We start from the raw sequence: 22,322 nt of genomic DNA, 5'->3' as shown, positions 1-22,322 counted from the left end.
TCAAAAGATTTTATGCTGTATGTAACGATTTGAAAGTAGATCAGTAATGGTATTGGGAGCCAATTCTTGGGTGGGCTGCACAGCCCTCCACGTGCTAGCCAGTGATAACCTGACTTCCTTTAGAACATCAGACCCGTTTTGAAATCATATGGTGGTGCAGTGGTGGTACAGTGTTCCCTCTGATGCATGACAATGCAAGGCCTCATGAAACTGTAGTGTGTAAGCATTCCTGCATGATAAATACATTGATGTTATGGATCTGAATCAAATCGAGTACATCTGGGACATCATGTCTAGTTCCATCCACCAAAGCCATGTTGCATCACATACTGACTAAGAGATGACTGAAGATCTAATTAGGGTCTGGGAGGAGATCTCTCAGGACAACATCCATCACCTTATCAGGAGCATGTCCAGGCATTGTAAGGAGGTCACACACACACTAGTCTCATTCCCTGTTTTGAGGAATTTCCACTTTGAGTATCATTCAGAATCAAGACTTCTTTCCGATATTAATTCTGATTTTCATTGATAATTTTTATGTTTTATGTTCTCCACACATTCCAATATGTAATGAATACTAAAATTAAACTAGAACATTTCATTCATTGAAATCTAGGATATGGTATTTTAGTTATACTATGGTGGAAGCTTGTGGTCCTGAAATCCTTATGTTAGGTTTCCTCCAATGCTGAATCTTTTCCAAAAAGACTACACCTTATCGCAAAAAAGTTAAATATGAACAGTTAACCTTTAACCCCTTAACGCCGAAGCCACTTTTCACCTTCCTGACACGGCCCATTTTTTCAAATCTGCCCTGTGTCACTATAAATGGTTAAAACTTTGAAACGCTTTTACATATCCAAGTGATTTTAAAACAGTTTTCTCGTGACACATTGTACTCCATGTTAGTTGAAAAATTTTGGTGGTATGTTTTGCATTTATTTATGAGAAAATCAGATATTTGGTGAAAATTTGGAAAAATTCTTGAACTTAAAAATGTTCTACTTTTTCCACATATTGTTATAACAGCAAAAAACTTTATGTGGATGTTAACATGGTTTTTTATGCATACTCTTATTTTTGTAGGATGTTATGGGCCTTTGAACGTCAGGTGCGATTTTTCACATTTTAATAAAAAACGCAAAATCCTGCTATTGAGGGACCTACTCAGGTTTCAAGTCACTTTGAGAGGCCCAAATAAAAGTAAACCCCATAAATTACCCCATTATAGAAACTAGTATAGAATTTTGTTAACCCTTAATTGTTTTATAGGGGTTAAAACAAAATTGGATACAATTTTGAAAGTAAGTTTTTTTTTGGCTAAATTAATGTGTTTTTCAAAAAATGTACAAATTCTCAGTGGATATAAAACCAAAACACTCCACAAAATTTGATACCCAATTCCTCCCGTGTATAACAATACCCCATATGTAGTGGTAACCTGCTGTATGGGCACACGCCAGGGCATCAAAGGGAAGCTGCGCCATTCAGAGCAGATTATGCATTGTCACTTTTTATTGGCTATACAATCTTTATTTTTTTGGCAATTTGGACATATAAGGGCTTATTTTTTGCGACATGAGATGCACTTTACAAATATTTAATTTTAATGGGTCATTAGCTTATTGATGAGATTATTAACTCTTGTGAAAAGAAAATTGTCAATTTTGGTTTCCTTTATGAAAAATGTACATTTTTGGCGAGTTTTTCGTGTTTTGTTTTTACGGCGTTTACCGAGCATGCCCAATAATGTTTCTGAGCTATTGTACAGATTGTGGCGGACGCGGTGATACCAAATATTTGGGTTTTTTTTGCGATTTTGTGTTTTTTCACTTTATTGCATGTCTATAGGGAATATTTGTGTTTAGGGGACTTTAACTTTATTTAATTAAAAAAATGTTTTTATTTAATTTTTTTTACTTTTTTTATTTACTTTTACAGGTTAGCTTGAACAAGCGATCCACTGATCGCTTGTTCAAGCTATTCTTCACCTTACAGTGTAATACAGATGTATTACACTGTGTAATGTAACACACTGAGCATGCTGCAGGACTCGGCCCCCAGAAGAGAATCGCGCAGTCCGGGGCTGCGACCGGAGCCACGGACCCCCCCCAGTAAGCGCCGCGGGGGGGTGTCCGATTCTTGTGAAATGTCCCTAACACGCCACGGTCAGAGCAACTGCGGTGTGTTAGGGGTTAACACCCGCGATTGGAGAAATCCGTATAATATATAGCCTACACCCGCAGCTTCTGGCCCCGGCTCCGTTAAGGAGCCGGGGCCAGAAGTTTGACGTAATAGTACTGCAAATTGCGGGAACGCACCTCCTGCGATGCAGTACTATTACGTCAAATGTCAGGAGGGGTTAAAAGACACAGTCACATAGGTCTTCATGATCTAACCACTATTTTCCTATTTGGGAAGTCATAGTTATTAACTCTTTCTGGAATTAAAAAGAAAACACTAATTTTGTTTTTAATTAAACATTTTAATGCCACTTACCATATGGCATAAATAACATATATATATAGCACAAATATATATGGCACAAGTAACACATATAGCATAAATTCATTTCTTCTGTGGGTCATTTAAATTTGAAATTTACTCAATTTATATATGGAGGTTTTGTTTTTGCTAGTATTACACAATGAAAACACAATTCTTTTTTATATTTACACTGATAGACCTAGATGAGATCATTATTCGTTGTGTCATTCACTAAGGATCCAGCAGGACAGGTTAACAGTGGCAGGTCTGGGGGCAACTTTTGTGGTGGGAAAAAGCCTTCAGGGCTTAGATAGAGTGGTCACTACTGAGATGCTGAGGTCACCACAGTTTTGCTGATAAAACAGATATAACATTATGATAATGCAGCTCTGTCGCTTCTGTGGCTCCTTCAGTGCTTGTCCTAGCAGGTGACTGCAGGAGAGGATGATGTCATCTGGCTTGTGCCTGGAGGCAGAATAATCAATTGCTGCACCATCCTCCAGCTGCTGTGGATGAGGTTGATTAGTTATGTCTTGATTAATCTCCATTTGTAATTACAAGCTTCCATCTAATGTGTTTATGTCAGCCAGCCTTACCCAGCTTTGCCAGAAATATGACTTTGATCCGTTCAGGTGGCTACTTCAGAGACCACAGGACTTCAATATCACAGTAGTATTTTAATTGAGGTTGGAAAACTGAACCCTTTTAACAAAATGTCTCTGTTATGGCTACATTCATTCACACTGCCCTATGGGGGACGTATATACGGCCGACGTATAAACGGTAGATTTACGTCCCCCATAGATGGCAATGGGCGCATGATGCCCAACAGGGATATGTCCCATCTTTCTCCGGAATACGGCGCCATATATTCATATGGTGAGGGGAGCGTGTGAGTGGCGCTCTACCCCTCCCCCCGGCACTGCCATGTGCCCGCCATGCAGTGGTACGGCGGGCAATGGCAGTGTGAATGTAGCCTTAAAGTTTATGGTCCTAAAATATTACGGGAGTTTCTTTGCTCAAGATACTGTAAAAATGTTACCATATTCCATCAAAGAGTTCCACAACAACAATAGTGCAAGTAAAACATGTTATCTGTACGTATTGTACATTGTATTTATTTCATTTTTTTTAAAAAAGCATAGAAGATCAACATAAAAATATAAAAACAAGCAATAACGTTAAGTTACAGTTGTGTATAATACTGAAGGAGGCACTTTGGTACAAAAGCATAGAGTATACTATTCATACAGTATGTGCAAAAATATATTACTGTTTTATGCATATTTCACCATCAATACATAATTGATAAATCCCAAATACATGAAAATAAATGCACATTTTTGCTTGAGAAGGAAATGCATAATGCATTTTTAGCAACACGTCTACATTGAACTAGGATGGTCATACATCGCTGCTATTAGAAAAATACTGGTTTAAGATGAGTAACTCTGCATAGCTCATATTAAATGACCTTTACATGGCACCATTATTGATTTGGGGGGCATTTTGGACCTGACAGGCTCCCATCATTAGATGTTTTGACTGGAGTTATAAATACGCAGGGCATCATAGTTCCACACCATTGCCCTACTTTACTCTCAACTCAACAGCTTGCTAAGAAAAAAAAAATTAACCCTGGTTCTGCCATTTTAAAAATAAGTAATGAACATATAAGTAATTAAAAATCGTAGTATGAAAACTTCTTCACTAGGAGGCAGGTTTAATTGCATACCATACTTCAATATATTATGGTGCTACAAAGCAATAGCCCCTGCCTATTTTAGTCCCTGCCCTGGGGAAAAAGTAAAAGGAATAGTAATGGCAGTGATTTTACTGCTCTGGCACACATAGCAATCCAAAGGGCTCCAGCACTAATATTTTTTTTCTATAATTACCCTTCATTAAAAAATAAACATACATATAGGTTATATCTAATAAGGTAAAGGAAAGGTGTAGATACCTTTTTTTTCAAATTATTACAGCATAAGTGAAGAGGGCCGGAAACCCTCTTATAAAACAGTGATGAAAATAAGTCTTGCAGAATGCACAAGATCACCAATGTAAACTAGGAGGTTTACAGCTGTCAGAACAGCAATGGCTACGGCTTTATCAAAAACACACAGTGTGTATGGACCTGAAAAATTTCTGCAGTTACTAGGTCTTCTTGGATTACCACCATGTTTGGAGTCAAACTGAAAGATGGGCCAGATTATCAAAGCAGAGGCGTAGAAAAGGACAGCAATAAGGGCATAACCACTAACGAACTTCTCAAAGGCGCAGGGCAACCAGCTGGTGCACTCTCCAACACACATAATAATCACCAGCACAGAAATGATAAAGCAGATACAGTAAACAGACAAACACCATTTCAAGGCATCATGTCCTTCATACAGAGGGGGCTCTGAAATAAAGACAAAAATGACACAGGCAATGTAGCTTTCTATGACTTTTAGCAGTCCAGGAACAGTAGCCATGTAGCCAGTAATTTCTCCTGGCTGAGCTCTGGTTAAGGACACTTCGATGATATAGGCCAAGGTAGTAAGGCATGAAAACACAGTGGCCACAATTTCATAGGTACGGCGATCCCCAGCGTAGCTTTTATCTTCAATGAAGTTTAATGGATAAATAATGGAGGCTGAGAGACACATCAGAACAGCAAACATTGCAAAAGTGATTGGGAAGTTCTTCCACGACACTGGCATCCGGCTTTGCACTCCAGCAAATTCAACAATTAGGATAATTATGGTAACTACGAAGCAGAAGCACCATGAAAACATGCACAAATCTCCAATGCGTCCATACCATGCTCTACTATGGGCAACCAAGCTAAAAGTAACACAGGCAAAGATGGCTGCAAGGATGCGCACAATTCCAACAGGAGACTTTAAGGTGTGGGCATTGCCCACCACCACGGTCCTCTTGTGGACTGGCATTGTCGATGAACCTATCAAAAGAAAGCACAAAGTAGTTAAAATAAAGTAACAGATAAAACAAGGGTTTGACTGAGTAGAAGTGATTTCAACAAACAAAACGGTTGCAGTCTAGCAACAAGCTACAAAATGATACAAAAATAATAATAAAGCTTTATTTAAATAGCCCCATCATATTCCACAGAGCTCATTATGAAAAAACAAGACAGTTCATACAGCTATATGGAAAAGGTTATAGCAGAGTATAAGTAAATGAAGGAAAATGAAAAAAAAAAACTAAAAAGGGGGGACATAATTAACCCCTTAACATGGACAAAACAGCTCTGAAGCCTGCATAGTTTTTTCTTTATAAATAACAGAAGCTGCCTTTCCTTATATAACTTTTGTTATGCTATTAAAAGGGTTGTCAGAGAATAAAAATTTTGTTACATATGGCTAGGGTGGGGGTTGTTTGCAGGGATTTGCCCAGAAATAAATAAACCTCTTAAACACCTCTCTCCGCAGCCTTGTTTATCCTGCCATACAGCACTTTGGGTCTCTGTATACACACTGTATATAAACTATAGCTGAACCAAGCTGGCAGTGGCAGACTACGCCCTGACTGAACCAGAGCACTGAAAGAAATTAATATAAGAGTTTTTTTGTTTTTTTACAGCCCCACCATCCCACATGCCTTCTAAATATATGTGTATATATATTTTTTGTATTATTTTTAGGCAACCTCTTTAAAGGTAACCCGTTATCAGGAAGGTAATTTTTACACAATGACAGGTCGCAATAACTTCTAATATGTTGATTTAACCCCTTATCACCGACACTGAGTTTTCAGCTCAATGACCAGACTCGATTTTTCAAATCTCACATGTCTCACGATAATTGGTTATAACTTCGCAACGCTTTAACATATCCTGGTGATTTTGAGAATGTTTTCTCGTGATACATTGTACTTCATGTTAGTTATAAAATTTAGGTGATACGTTTTGCGATTCGTTCTGAAAAAAAGTGAAAATTTGGCAAAAGTTTGTAAAAAAATCTTCATTTTCCAAGTTTGAAATGTTCTGCTTTTCAGACAGGAAGTAAAACTACCCAAAAAGCATGATAATTAACATTTACGGAATGTCTGCTTTATGTTGGGATGATATTTTATGCATCCTCTCACTTTTCTAGTATGTTATGAGGTGCAGAACTTTAGGTGCGATTTTTCTCATTTTCATTAAAATTGCCAAAACTCACATTTTGAGGGACAACTCAGCTTCCAAGTGACTTTGAAACGCCTAAATAATAGTAAAACCACATAAATTACCCCACTATAGAAACTTCACCCCTCAACGTATGTAAAACAACTTCTATTAAGTCCATTAACCCTTTAAGTGTTTCACATGGGTTAAAACAATATGGATCTGCGATTTAGAAACTATGGAATTTTTTTGGAAAATACATTCATTTAGGCCAAACTGACAGTTTCAGAATAAATTAAATGATGAAACGCACTGCAACGTTTGATGCCCAATTCCTCCCGAGTTTACTGATACCCCATATGTGAGCGGTAAACTTCTGTACGGGCGCACGGACGAGTATAGAATGAATGGAGGCGCCATTCACAGCAGGTTTGTATTGTCACATTGCACGACCTAGAAATTTTTTTATTTTTTTTTGGTAATGCAAACATACGAGCGCTTATTTTTTACGGGATGAGATGCAATGTATAGATAATTCATTTTGGGAGTCTATAGCTTATTCATGAGATTTTATTAACTATTTCAAGGGGGACACAAACAAAACCATTTTTATTTTGGATTTTTAGCACTTTTTTTCCCCCCGCTCACCGTAACATAAAAGTAATATTTTATCTTTATTCTCTGGTTCACTACGATTGCGTTGATACCTCATTTATATAGTTTTTCTTATCTCTGCTCAATTTTCCTGAGCAAAACCAATATTGGAGAATATCTCATTGTTTTTTCTATTGACAACTTTTTAGGGCCATAACTTCTGTATTTTTCTGTTGTCAGACCTGGTTGAGGGCTTATTTTTTGCGAAAAGAGTTGTTCTTTTCAGTCGTATCATATTAGGGAACGCAACTTTTTTTGATCACTTTTTAGTACATTTTTTGTGATGGTGTTTGATGAAAAATTGTATATTACGGGAAGTTTTTCGAGTTTTTTTTTTACATCGTTCACCGAGCGGGTTCAATATTGATTTAGATTTATTGTAAACATTGATACGGACGCGGTGATACCAAATATGTACGTGTTTTTGTGTTTTATATACTTTATTTGCATTTTATGTGTAACTGGGGAGATTATGGGACTTTTAATTTATTTATTTATTTAATTATATAATTTAAAAAAAAAAAAAAGATGAAATCATTTTAACTTTTTTACATTTTCTACTTCTTGGCTTGAACAAGCGATCGTCCGATCGTGGTTGGGGGGGGGGGTGTTTCCGATCCACGCGGGCGTGTAAGGGGTTAAACATCCGGGATCGGAGGTTTTCCGATCCCGGATGTTAGTGCGGGGTCTGGGCTGTAAGATCACAGCCCGACACAGGCACCAGCAAGTCCAATAAGGGGTTAATGGCGAGTCCTGGGGAAAGGAGTGGCAGTTCAGGTGAGCTGAAGTAAGCGGAGAAGGGAGAAAAGAAAATTACTTGTACAGTTTGAATTGGTCCCCCAGACATTCCTGCCCTGGGCTCCTCACACACTGCTGCCAGGGAGGCAGGAAATGCTAAATAAACTCTTTGAATAATTCCAGTGCATTTTATTGCACCACAAAGGAATATTTGAAATGAACATGTCAGAGGCTATTGGAACCAGTCATCATGTAAAAATGATCTTCCTGATGCCAGGTTCGCTTTAAGTATTCTACAATGACTAAAAGTAAAAAAAAAAAAAAAAAAGATTTTTTTCCTTGTGTATATTTGATACGAAAACTAAGACTGAAAAGAACATATAAAATAACCTGTTGTACAGTATGCTTAGTAAGTGATAGTATACATAAAGCATACCCACAGTACCAAATTTACCATTGGGAAGGAAGTGTAAGCCATTAGTGAAATGTAAACATATTCAGCAGACTGCACTACATGGTATTAGAGTGAATGAAATGCGTGGCCCTCTGCCAGGCCAAAGACAGAGGATGACCTTTTAAGGAAGCAGAATTCTACTTCCATTCCATTTTTTGTGTCATAAGTAAAGAATTGCATGTAACTCACAATAGCTGACAGATTAAGACTAAGTTTAAGTAAGCTCTTTGGTTTATCACCCGTCCCATAGAGTTATGTACATGTACAGATGTTTCCTTTCTATCTACCTTCCGTTATTAATATTTTATATTTTTTACGCTATAAATTATGGAAAATAGTGGGATCGGTTTACATGGTTCTCATGTATGAAAAGACAGATTAACAAAAATTTAAGATTTTCATAACATAAAGAAATCTAAAAAAAAAAGCCAGCTTCACACGAACGTATGCTCGCCCAGACTTCTCACCCCTCCCTCCTCTATAATGCCCGGCCGTATGTATGGGAAAAGATAGAGCAAGCTCTCTCTTGTTCCCACCGTACCATGGCTGGGGCGCCGTATGGACCAACATCCAGCCGCATATTGTGAGGCCGGAAATCAGTCCCCACAACGATCGTGTGAAAGAGGCCTTATGCTCATTTTAAAGGCTTTTTCACACCTTTGTTTTAACAGTGATTATCACTAATAGTATGCTGACCCAATATTTTCAGAACAAGGGTTAGTGAGGAAAAAAAAACATGTACACTACACTAAACACACTTATTTTCCAAAGACTTCCATTACAAAAAAAAAATACTTCTATTCACGGATGTCATCTGTGTGCTGTAAATATTTGCAATATCAAACCAACTTGAAAAATAGGACACTATATTGACAACATGGACTAAAAACTTGTGCATTCATTGAGGATCTAAAACGGACAAGTCTGTCTGAATAAGACCCAAGACCTGAAAAAGTTATTGGTACCAGAATAAGAAAACACACAGTCTTTATTTTTGCATTTTGTAAAATCGTATCAATCCATATTAAATAATAAAAACATACTGGACACTAAAAATGAGAGGGGAGACAAACTCTAGTTTGATGTTGTGATATGACAACATATGGATGTATATAAATCTGATGATGTCTGGTGGCAATGAAACTTTGGCATTGCATTTTAGATGAATAGGAGATCTTTCCAGAGCCTTCTGCTAAAATTCTGGTTTAAAAATGAAAGATCCAGGTCTATCTTTTAGTAGCTGCAAAACATGAGTCATACATTTCCTGCTCTGGATGAGGAAACCTGTACAGGCTATGAATTGCCAGGCAGACAAAGGTGGGGCACTTCCTGCTACCAGCCTAAGATTGAGTTTGTAGAGCGAGTCAGAAGCTGCTCCTTGTCACTAAGTGCTGGCACACAGATGGCATTTTAAGTCCACTTGTAACTTGTGTTCACAATTAAACATTTCAGCTGTGTAAATGGAACGTGTGCTCAACATACCTATACAATCTATAGAGCTGCCAAAAGCCCAGGTATAATATTTCTTGGCAAAGCCTCACAAACTTTGAGACTAGACATGTTTTCCTTTCTGTTTGCAAGTGGAATAGAAAACAGAGAAACTAATCCGCTCACCAACCCAAGGCTGGGCTCACATTACGTCTTTTATATACCTTCAACATATACATCAGAAGCGGAGTGTACCCGTTGACATATACTGGCAGACGGTGGCATAGTTGTTGCCTCCTTCTGTCCAGTACACATTTCAAGATGTATCAAGCTACGTCTTACTACCCTGCTCCCTCCAGCTGAGGGACGTGTAAGCTCAGCGAAGGCAATACAAGCCTATGGGAAGCAGATGCAACATATTGCAACTCTCCTCCAGCCTTGCTCAGCAGGAGAGAGAGAACACCGGTGATGTCACTGTCCAGATATGAACAGTGACATCACCAGAACCCCATACATTGGCAGCAGCTCACTCGCCCGCATTCAGGGGGAGGAGAGGTCACCAGGTGACATATCCAACTGTATAAGCATATAGCGGGATACAGTGGCTATGGGAAGTTTTCCGACCCCTTTACATTTTTTACTCTTTGGGTGCAGTGACACGTCGCAATGTTAACATGTGTTAACATTTGTGTTTTGTAAACACAAGTATTAACAGCTGTTTAATTAGGCATTTTTAAACGCAAGCGTTAAAAGCAACTTGTGACCACACCCTTTGTTTCATTGAAGCCAATTGGTAAGATCAAAATATTATTTTGTTCATTATTGTACTCTCTGCACTTGACAGTAAAAAAACAGTAATGAAAATATTTTTGCTTATTTTTTTAAACAAGAAAAACTGAAATATTACATTGTCATAAGTATTTAGACCCTTTGCATTGACACTCATATTGAACTCACATGCTGTCCATTTCCTTCTGAACCTCCTTGAGATGGTTCTACTCTACATTGGACTCCAGCTTTAATTAAAATGATTGGGCTTGATTAGATAAGGCACACACCTGTCTATATAAGACCTCACAGCTCACAGTGCCTGGCAGAGCACATGAGAACCATAGGTCTAGGTAGAGCTGCACGATACCAGAATTTTGAGTGTGATACGATACTTTCAAGAAAAAAAAAAGTATTCTCTGAATGTTTAGGGTGCGGTCACATGGGGCGTTTACATTGTATTTAGAAATTCAATGCAAACATCTGGGGGTGGAGCTCAATCTGATCGCATTTTGCATTTCCATTGAAACACATGGGATCAGTAATAAATACATGTCCACGTGATCTGCTGGCTGGCGCACACTATGATGCGGCGGTGTCGCTGCTGATGACATCATCAGCGGCGCCACCGCCGTATCATACTGTGTGCCAGCCAACGGCAGGTCGCATGGACGTGTATCTGCCCACTGTTACAACAGAGAGAAGAGGAGCCGCTGCAAACTGCGCCGAACATTGGGAGCCACGCCAACCATCCGGCCCATCAGCTCACAGAACTAGATGTGTATGCTTAGAGAGTCCCCACCCACACTCTGGGATTTTAATATAGGAGCTATAACAGAAATAAAACTGAGTAATATTGTGAAGTAAAGAGCTAACATCTTTATTGTGTTACCATCACTAGGGGGTTAAGATTTGAGAATTGTTTTTCATGGGAAAACCCCTTTAAAAAATATAGAGCATGTCCTATTTTTTTGTGTATTTCATAGAAGTCTATGAGAACTTATAAAATACGGATTGCATACCTGCTGGATACAGTTATGCACCGTATGCTGCTGTATATACATGCAGTATCCAGGGAGACCAGAACTAGTGGGAGGTGCATTCTGTCAGCCAGCCAATAGACAGTCAGCCGTCATTTGCCAGCCCACTGTATTTTATATGGAAACAGTACGGATACGTGCTGTTTCTGTATAACGGCCAAAATAAAGCTGTATATACAGAACTGAAAAAACATACAGTCGTGTGCATGAGGCCTTACTCTTCAAGTTTCTTACTACAGTGTAATATCTCAGGTTCTCTTTGGACAATCACCAACTTTTCTAGGAAAGGTCTTTGTCAAAATGTGAAGCTCCTGTGTCTAAAATTGGGAAGACTAGGAATCTAGTTCTGTATATTGTTAAAAATACAGATGTGTTGTCTGCGTAATACAGGATGTCACAGGTCCTCCAGAGTGAGAGATACTCTTAATGACTACTCGCCAACTGAGCCCTCCTTGAGGACCAAACCAATTCCTTCCTTGTGTTTCAATTATATACTTCTTGCATTGCAAAAAGCCATATCTTTTTATTTTTTGTTTAAAGAGCCATTTGAGAGGTTGTTATCTTAGGTACAAATTTATGTATGCAGTAGAAATGAGCCAGCCAAAATCAGCATCTTCAAGCCTTGTGCACAAAAATGTTTGCAACAGGCTGTGTGCTGTTGCTATCGGGTCATGTGAAATTGACTGATGTGTGCTGCTCACCCCCGTAGATGTCAAACGGAAATTAATGTCTTTGCTGCAAAGATTAGCAGGAATATGATCTGCTCTATAATTTGTGGTGTAGCTGGTGGGAACATTAATTAATAATTCCTTTATACAGCACATACAGAATATGCAGCCCTGCACAAAGCTTGCCAAATCGGTCCCTGTCCCAATGGGGCTCACAATCTAATCAATACTAATCAGTATACTTTTGGAGTGTGAGAGGAAACTGGAGGACCCAGAGGAAACCAACGCAGGTCCCCAGAGCTGCAAGGCTGTAATGCTAACCACTAAGCCACCATGCCGCCCAGTCACGGTTTATGCACCGCAGGCATCAGTGGTGCCATGAACTAGATGTGGTTTGTGCTGCTAGTTCACACACAAATACCTTCATTTGCATTAGGTTTTATACTATGTTTTTCACTGTAGAATGAGGCAATGCACAATTGTTCTAATGTATGGCTTATGTTCTGTACTGGAATCCACCCTGAAAAGGGACATGCTGAAGAACTAAAATCCACAACGGAAAAAAAAAACAGATTCCACTGCTGATTTTTTTTATAAAGCATTTGTTTTGAGATTGGGATCCTACCCTGGGAAATACACATTATCCAAATGACATGACTGATATCAGCAGGTCTATTTAGCTGAAATGGATCCACAAGATTAGTAGGACTCTACTAACCGCTTAAAGGACACCTGTCATCAGGTCTCTGTCACTATTTCTGTCACCTCTACCTGTTGGAGCAGCTCACAAGGATGCCACCCCAGCCTTTATCTAGTCAATTCATACATTAATCATTCTAAAATCATCTTTTCTTTATTATGTAAATGAGGCTGGTCACATGGTCAGAGGCAGTGATGTCACTCCATGTGTCCTAGGTCTTCTAGAAATGAGTCACCATCAAACAGGAAACCAGATCAGATAACTGAAAGGAGGTGGTCAGAGGTCGCATTAACGCCTCACCACGCGTCATAGACGCGTGATGAGGCGCAATTACCCCCCAAAATAATTGCCATGCGTAAAAGAACGCATGGCAATTATTCCATGTAGCGCGCAGGCTGAGCGGCCTGGCGCGCGCTGCAAAAGAGGGAAATGTTAGCAGCGGGATAGAAGCGCGCGCCGGGCCGCTCAGCGGGACACGTGACACAGTGTTCTGTGTCAGCAACGCTCCGGAGGGACCCGGAGTGGGAGCGCAGGCCCCGGGAGACACGTGGACACCAGGGCTGCGGCTCCTCGGCTGTAGGATCCCGGCAGGAACGGAGACCAGTGCCAGGTGAGTGCGAGGCCCACCTGTGGAGTGCACTCTGTGTAGTGAGTGTGCGTGTTGGTGAGTGTGCGTGTAGTGAGTGTGCTCTGTGTGTAGTGTGTAGTGAGTGTGTGTGTGTGTGTAGTGAGTGTGTGTGTAGTGAGCGTACTGCTGTGTGTGTGTAGTGAGTGTACTGCTGTGTGTGTAGTGTGTAGTGAGTGTGTGTGTGTAGTGAGCGTGCTGCTGTGTGTGTGTGTGTGTAGTGAGCGTGCTGCTGTGTGTGTGTGTGTGTAGTGAGCGTGTGTGTGTGGTGAGCGTGCTGTGTGTGTAGTGAGCGTGCTGTGTTTGTGTGTGTGTAGTGAGTGTGTGTGCAGTGTGTGTGTAGTGAGTGTGTGTGTAGTGAGCGTGCTGCTGTGTGTGTGTGTGTGTGTGTGTGTAGTGAGCGTGCTGCTCTGTGTGTGTGTGTAGTGAGCGTGCTGCTCTGTGTGTGTGTGTAGTGAGCGTGCTGCTCTGTGTGTGTGTGTAGTGAGCGTGCTGCTCTGTGTGTGTGTGTGTGTGTGGTGAGCGTGCTGCTGTGTGTGTAGTGTGTAGTGAGTGTGTGTGTAGTGAGCGTACTGCTGTGTGTGTGTGTGTGTGTGTGTAGTGAGCGTGCTGCTCTGTGTGTGTGTGTAGTGAGCGTGCTGCTCTGTGTGTGTGTGTAGTGAGCGTGCTGCTCTGTGTGTGTGTAGTGTGTGTGTGTGTGTGTAGTGAGCGTGCTGCTCAGTGTGTGTGTGTGTGTGTGTGTAGTGAGCGTGCTGCTCAGTGTGTGTGTGTAGTGAGCGTGCTGCTCTGTGTGTGTGTGTGTGTGTGTGTGTGTAGTGAGCGTGTGTGTGTGTGTAGTGAGCGTGTGTGTGTGTAGTGAGCGTGCTGCTCTGTGTGTTTGTGTGTGTAGTGAGCGTGCTGCTCTGTGTGTGTGTGTGTGTGTGTGTAGTGAGCGTGCTGCCCTGTGTGTGTGTGTGTGTGTGTGTGTAGTGAGCGTGCTGCTCTGTGTGTGTGTATGTGTAGTGAGCGTGCTGCTCTGTGTGTGTGTGTGTGTGTAGTGAGCGTGCTGCTCTGTGTGTGTGTGTAGTGAGCGTGCTGCTCTGTGTGTGTGTGTGTGTAGTGAGCGTGCTGCTCTGTGTGTGTGTGTGTGTGTAGTGAGCGTGCTGCTCTGTGTGTGTGTGTGTGTGTGTGTGTGTGTGTAGTGAGCGTGTGTGTGTGTGTGTAGTGAGCGTGTGTGTGTAGTGAGCGTGCTGCTCTGTGTGTGTAGTGAGCGTGTGTGTGTAGTGAGCGTGCTGCTCTGTGTGTGTGTGTGTGTGTGTGTGTGTGTAGTGAGCGTGGTGCCCTGTGTGTGTGTGTGTGTAGTGAGCGTGCTGCTCTGTGTGTGTGTGTGTGTAGTGAGCGTGCTGCTCTGTGTGTGCGTGTGTAGTGAGCGTGCTGCTCTGTGTGTGTAGTGAGCGCGCGGTGAAGATGATTTTCATGTATAAATAGCGTCTGTTAACATTATATACAGCTAGAAGTTTTATATTTTTATTACAAAAAATTTAATACTCCTCCTCGGCTAAAAATACTCCCCAAAGATAGGAGGAGGAGTATTATTACCCTTCTTTAAAAATCTTAGTGCGACCTCTGGAGGTGGTCATATCTTAAGAAATGCCCTGCCATGTCTGGCAGGATTTTCTGTTCAGATACCACATATTGAAATTGTCCTGATACTCGGTACTGCTGACATGTACAGATGAAAGGGTTCTCTGTAAGCACCTCGCATATGTATTCTTTTTCGGTCAAGATTGATGACATTGTGGGTGAATTTATCAGTACTTCTACGCCAGTTTTTTGCGGCTATGCCACCTCTGCACCACGCAGGGCCCCTATCATACGCCGGCACAAAAGCAACGGTGTATGATACATTTCCCCCACTGTGGTTGAAGTACAAGGTGTTAGTCAGAATAGTTCCCTGATCTCTGTTCAGTTAAATGAAATCTGCCTTCAAATTCCAGCATGATAAACCAGGAGCACTTACCTCATAGATCCAGGCACAATGACTGTGATAATGTTCTTATATTTGTTATCCTGGCCTCCTTCCTTCTGAAATTATGGTAATGAGCTTAAAAGTCTACTCTAACCCCTCAGTGATCTGGCTTCACAGACCGATACACTGTCTCACCTTCCCTCCTCAGCACCGAGAATACCGCAGGAAACACTCACTGCCAAGGGAGCAGGGGGGAGGATGAGACAGGGTAACGGTCCGTAAAGTCAGATTACAGAGGGGCTACAGTAGCCCCTAAGGCTCATCAGCATCATTTAAAAAGTTGATTTTAGAAGGAAAGAGGCCATGGATAATATATAGAGGATTTACCACGGTCACGGTGCCTCGATCTATGAGCAATTGTCCCTTCTTTATCATGCTTAACTTTGATGGTAGATTTCCGTTAAGGAAAGTCTACCTTTTGATTTCATGCATTATGAACCAAAAATACCACAACAATTCTGTAGCTACACTGATGCAGAATCATATCTTGTTTTTGCTGAAAAAACTGTTATAAAATTCAGGACCTTGGGAAAGCTGGATCCACATTACACACAAGCTTTCTGAACAGCCAAGACAGGACTAATCAACCTGACCTGTTTCTCTCATACACAGCATCTGGGGGATGGTGTAGCAATTGATTATTCTGACTGGCAGGGAGAACTGTGATTACATCATCCTCTGGTGCATTGCATAACTAATGTGAAAAGAAAAGCACCCAACCCAGGCACAGAAGCAACAGGGCTTCATTATCATAATTTTGTAATAGTTTTTTCAGCAAAGCCACTCAGCTCAGTGATTAAACAAGATATTATTCTGAATCAGTGTAGGTACAGCATTTTCAAGGTATGTTTGCTTCATAATGCATGAAATCAAATGGTAGGTTTTTCATTAAAGGACACCTGTCATCAGGTCTGTGTCACTAGTCCTGTCACTACTACCTGTTGGAGCAGCTCACAAGGATCCCATCCCAGCCTTTATCTAGTTATTTCATACATTAAATCATTATAAAATAATCTATTCTTTATCATATAAATGAGGCTGGTCACATGGTCAGAGGCAGTGATGTCACCCCTGTTACCCCTCCCCTCTCCTCCCCCTGCTCATGTCTGTGTGTAATGTATAGTAAAGCATGGCTAGTGTGTGCTGCATCTGCTGACATGCTGCATCCTCCTAATATACAGGTGAGAGACACAGACATCAGCTACACATGAATCTGACATGTTCTGCTGTAACATGGCTGCCTGGAGCTGCTGTATCTCTCCTAAACACACACACGTGCATACACAGGCTACAGTGGGTGTGGCCACCAGCACCAGGAAGCACATCATTATACAGCCTCACATCATTATACAGGCTGTCAGTCATGCACTGGGGGTATGGCTGTTCCTCCCACTTATGAATAGAGTGGACAGCTTGAATATGCTAATGCTTCATTGGACATTTCACAGGTCTTTTGCATACAGCTTTAGGACCTCATTGCTTAGGTTTACAGGCATGTGGAGGGACAATAAAGGGATAGAGGCAATGCTCTCTAATGGCAGTTTATGAAGATATATTTAGTTTAGGGGGGTTATTTTGCCTGACGGGTTCTCTTTAAAGAGTAACTGTAAAGGTTTTTTTATTTTTCACAAATCAATAGCTCTTGGGATGTAAAATCTTTGCCTATTATGTTTATTACCTATATGGAGTAGTTTCTGTGCTATAGCCCTCACTTTACCTCATTGCTGTAATGGCTGCCTCCTCTCCATGTGCTGATAAGCCTTATGAATCTGTAGTTTGTTTACACTTTGTTTCTGTTGAGGAGGGGAGGATCTGCTGCTCCCTGCTCACAGGGAAGGAGGTCATGTTTCAGTGAATGCAGATGTCTCCTGCACAGAATAAAGAGGTACACGATCTCCCCTATTACCTATCAGTCCCTACATCCCAGTATGTGATGCTACAGAAGTTTTTCTGTCTGTCTGTTTTCTTACTCTTCTCACTGCTCCCTTCCCCCACCGTGTCATCAGCAGTATCAGCTCTGTCCAGATAAGCTATTAACCCTTAGTGCTGCCACAGCACAGGCTATAGACTGCATGTCACTGGTTTACTTATGATTTGTACCACTTATTACATGTTCCCTGCGCCTCCATGTGATGGAAGCTTCTAGGCTGGTCACTATATACATCCTGTATGTGCACTATGCAGTGTTCAGTGGATTTACTTGTGGGAAAGTAAATGGATTTAAAACTAAATTACTTTGAGAGATAAAACAAGGCATCATGGGATCTGTGGGCTAGCTAACTGGCCTCTGCCTGAGGGCATAGACTGACAGGCATTAGTCGCCGCCCACTTCACCTCTAGTGAGAAAGATTTTTGTCAAACACTTTCAATACAGAAAATGCCATAACTTAGGAAAGAAAAGGGTGAGCAGCACAAACTAGGCAGCATTCTGTTTGTTTTTAAAGGGAGTATCACATATAATAATTTGGTAAAATCACTATAGCTTTACAGTAACACTTTTAAGTTTTTTTTAGTATAAACTCTGGCTGAGGACATTTCCAAGCTACAAATGTGTCTTCGCAGTTCATATCACATGATGCAATTACAATATAAATAGGCATGTTCCACATATTAAGCATTCTCTTATAAGACAATAGCATATGTATTCTAGATCCACAGAACATAACTACTGTGTATTATCTCTATTACAGGACATACAATGGATGACTGCCAAGCACACATCACATTACTTGTCCACTTATGGTCATAATGGTATTTAGACAAGGCTAAGAACACACCCAGACAAACGTTTGCAAAGGGGAAGTGTACAAGACTGAGATTGTAGAAGCTTTCCCAGCCATATTGCAATAATTTAACTTTTGCCCAGCCAGATGTTTCTGGCAATTTTATTGTGTTGAAGGCCTGAGCAAATTTAACACCATATATATAAAGCTGAGTGTGTGTGTGTATGCAGGTATGTATCCAGAGGCGGCACTCGGAGTCCTTTCTGTGAGCACCCAGACTGACTCCCCAGGGCAAAGTTCACTAGAAAGGACTTGAATCTTCCTGCAGTCCCAGACAACTTGAGATGCTTCTCCCAATGCTCTTTTAAGGTGACACATCCTTGTCTGATTGGAACTGCAGGAACAGTGAGAAGGTGTGAACAGGGTCAGAATATCTTTGGAGGTCCCTTGCTGGCCCCATGATTCTTCCTGTATAGAGAGACCCTGGAGAGAAGCTACAATGATGTCTGAATTTTCTCTCCTGCTTTCAGCTGTATTAGTGGCCTGAGGGGGCGAAACAATTGATGGTTGTGGAAGAACAGTGAGCAATAAGTTACTGTATAAATTGTCATGTTGGCACTTGATGGTAAATATGTGGGTGTTGGTTGTAGTTTGGGCACCCGGTCTCGAAAAGGTTCGCCATCACTGCTATAGGTAATGGTTTCCAGTAGCCAAGGAAACCAATCAGAGATCAGCTGTAATTTTATAAACAGCTGTGCAAAAATGATTGGTTGCCATAGACAAAGTGACAGAGACAGTCACTGGAGTGAGACTGACGATGACAGGCAGTCAGTCACTGGAGTGAGACTGCCAGTGACAGTAAGTCACTGGAGCTCGACTGCCTGCGATGGTCAGAGACGATCTATTGATGCATATTTTAAAAAAAATTTTGTTAACCCATTCTATTTTGTTGTAGCGAAGAGCAGTTATTTACTATCCCAGGCAATGCTGGTAGCTACAGCTAGTATACAAATAAGTATAATCACTCCATATGTGACAATCAAAGTGCAAGTTTGCTCTCTGATTGTTCTGGGTAATAGATGGTTAATAATATGAACATAAGTTAGAACATGTTATCACTATTCAAAATGTAGATATAATTAAATTCAATATTTAACTTGATCTGTGAGCTACAAGAAGCTACTCTGTGGACCCTGCTCTTTCTCCTTCATTCTGCCTGCTGGCTAAGATGAAAGGGGGCACACTTCAGATCCCTGGCACCTAAAATCTTAGTTTTTGACAATGTGCACTATAATGCACCTCATATGTTCTCACAGGGTGGCACCACTATGGTGGAGGACATAACAGATAATTCCTGGATTCTAGGACCAATAACATTGGATCCCTGGTACCTAGAATCCATGGCCATAGAGATGCTACCCTGTCAGGAAGTAAGAGATACCTACTTGGCAGGGAAGAGGTTAAAGGAAAATCTGTCACCAGATTTTACCCCATTAAACTACTTGCCCCCTCAGGTAGGGTATGAAAATGAGAAAATGAGAATTCCCTCTAATGTAAAATCTTGTCCTTTTACCTGTACAAAAAATAAAATATCCTTTAAAAATCATGTGAAATGAGCAAAAGAAAAAAAAAGTCATATTTAGTCAAGTTTAGAGGCTGCAGAGGAAGTGTCAAACACCCTTATGGTGTCATATTACAGATAAGAATATAATCTTTCAGAGATACAGAGAACCAGGTTAAGAGAACCAGAGATATACCCAGTCAAAGACACAGTGGGAAATTGCAAGCATTTCAGTGGAAACGCATCTGCATTGGGCCAACCCGTTCCCAGTGAATTGTGGTTCTACAGAGATACATACAGTGGGGGGAATTTATCATTACAATTTGTCTATGTTCAACCCCATTTTTCTTTTATCCGAATTCATCAAGTCAGTCTATATATTCTTGTATTTTTTTTTTGTTTTGTCTCATAATATTGGGGCTTTTTTGCGTTTGTGCACGTTCTTCTAAGGAGCAATTGTTCTGATAAATTTGGTAGTGGCTTTTGTCCTGCTTCTACTCCAGAGAGTGACTGGAGTCATTTTGCGTCAAAACATGCGCCTAAATCGCAAATCGTGAATTTAGTTTAGTAGTGTGAAAACTAGTCTAAACAAATAATGAATTTGGCACAAGCAGGGTCTATTTTAAAGTGACTTTGCACTGTCCTATGCTCATTTGGCGTATGGATGCAAAACAGTATTTGTAGCACAACTGCGCCAAAACAACGCCAAACATAGACAAAAACCCCAATGATAAATTCCCCTCTCCTCCCAGTGAATGAAGGCGGAATTAGATTTGAACTGTAATTCACATTCCCAATTGCGTCTAACTGGCTCTGTTGCTCATAGAACCACAAGACTGCCAAGATCCTTTAATAATTAATGTGAAATTAAAAACACCGATCTAAGTACCTTTAGTAAACGCACCCTGACATTTACAGAGTAGTGGATTATCACAAATCCCATCCACATGATACATTGACAAAATCTGCAGCGGAATCCACTGTGAATTAAGAGCATATCAAATTATTGCCACTCCTTAAACTTTTGCGTTCAGTGTTACTTACAGAATGCAAGTTTTTTGGTCAAAATGCATAAGCGTTCAGGGAGGACTTTCTCCTGCTTACAATGCCTTTCACAGCACAGCCCAAGCGCATGGTGTGACTGCAGCCTGAAGATATGGTGCAGATTGAATCATACACAGGGCTGTAGTATGGCTCTGTGCACAAGGCATGGGCAGCGCTAGTGACTCTACAACTTTGGTCGTGCAATGTGCACAAGGTCTTACGGGGTTCGCACTTTCCCGCATTTCAGTATGGATGAAACATTATATCAGTGCATGGAAAGGGTCTCATGGGATTTGCCGAATATGAAAATATTTTAATATCATCATTATCATTTATACATCCAAATGTTAAAAGCCTAAAAAGGATTTGAAAACACATACAAAATCCTAACTTGTAGAAGTCTCCACACTCCACTGGTAACATCTGTGCTGCGCATTGGCCACACCTAGCAGTCACTAGCTGTATACACATGTGGAGAGCTGGACGTATAGCAGAGCATTGGCTTCTTCTGTCCTATCCATTACCCAGCACATAATGATAATTTTCTGCACATGGTAAATCTGGGATATACAAGTAAGGTGTGGAGTCTGAGTACTTACCTCTAAGCCCTGTGTCCGGCAAACGCGCTCACTGCCGAAGTAGAAGACAGTGAGCACAAGAACCTAAGGACTGAGAGGGTGCGGTTACCAGACACATACACAAAGCGCAGGGAGCGGAGACAATTCCACGTCATACACACAGCAGAAGACTGCTGCTCCTCTAACAGTGCCTGGACACATGTGTGCAGTTGGCCACGGTCCCTGCTTGAGCAACACGTTATTCAGGGAGTGAGAGAGACTGCAAGTTATGTGGGGATGGGAAAGCTGAGGTACAGAGCAGTGGTCTGGAGCTCCTGCACAGTGCACTGTATCTCGTCTGCTGACTTTCCAGCGGTTATAAAGCTACAGAGCTAGCTTGTCATGATGAGAGTAGTAGTACCACAATGGTTAGCTTGTAGGCACAGGAACATTTTGATACATGTTTCCCATACTTTTACAGGGTCATACTAAAAAGAATCAAGAAAAGCAATGCAGAAAAAAAAGAACATTAAAACTAATTAATAAAGATAAAAAGAGAGGTCAAATGAGATTCCCATACTTTATACATGGGGGATGAACATATTGTATGTGCAGAGTATAGTGGAATGAACATATATTACACATATGTACCTATGTACAGGGTTCCCCGACCAGTTTGAGTTGAAACAATACAATATATATATAATTTTTTAAAAGTTTTATTAAGTTTTAATAATATCCAATACCAATTAC

General features: G+C 40.9%; 1 protein-coding gene across 2 annotated transcripts; it reads right to left on the bottom strand.

The window, feature by feature from the left end:
• Positions 1 to 3,592: 3,592 nt before the first annotated feature.
• Positions 3,593 to 21,764, bottom strand: MYADM (myeloid associated differentiation marker). Of its 2 annotated transcripts, none has more exons than XM_072110463.1 (2): positions 21,612 to 21,764; positions 3,593 to 5,437 (listed from the first exon to the last, which is right to left on the bottom strand). In XM_072110463.1, the coding sequence occupies exon 2, from the start codon at positions 5,424 to 5,426 to the stop codon at positions 4,503 to 4,505; it is 924 nt and encodes a 307-aa protein (XP_071966564.1). In that variant the 5' UTR covers positions 5,427 to 5,437; positions 21,612 to 21,764; the 3' UTR covers positions 3,593 to 4,502. The 2 variants fall into 2 exon arrangements, with proteins under 2 accessions (XP_071966564.1, XP_071966565.1); XM_072110464.1 differs by lacking the exon at positions 21,612 to 21,764 and adding an exon at positions 21,013 to 21,035.
• Between the last annotated feature and the right edge of the window lie 558 nt (positions 21,765 to 22,322).

Source organism: Engystomops pustulosus, chromosome 6, assembly GCF_040894005.1.
Source record: "Engystomops pustulosus chromosome 6, aEngPut4.maternal, whole genome shotgun sequence".
In the NCBI taxonomy this organism is placed as follows: Eukaryota; Metazoa; Chordata; class Amphibia; order Anura; family Leptodactylidae; genus Engystomops; species Engystomops pustulosus.
This window is presented reverse-complemented; position numbering and strand designations above follow the sequence as displayed.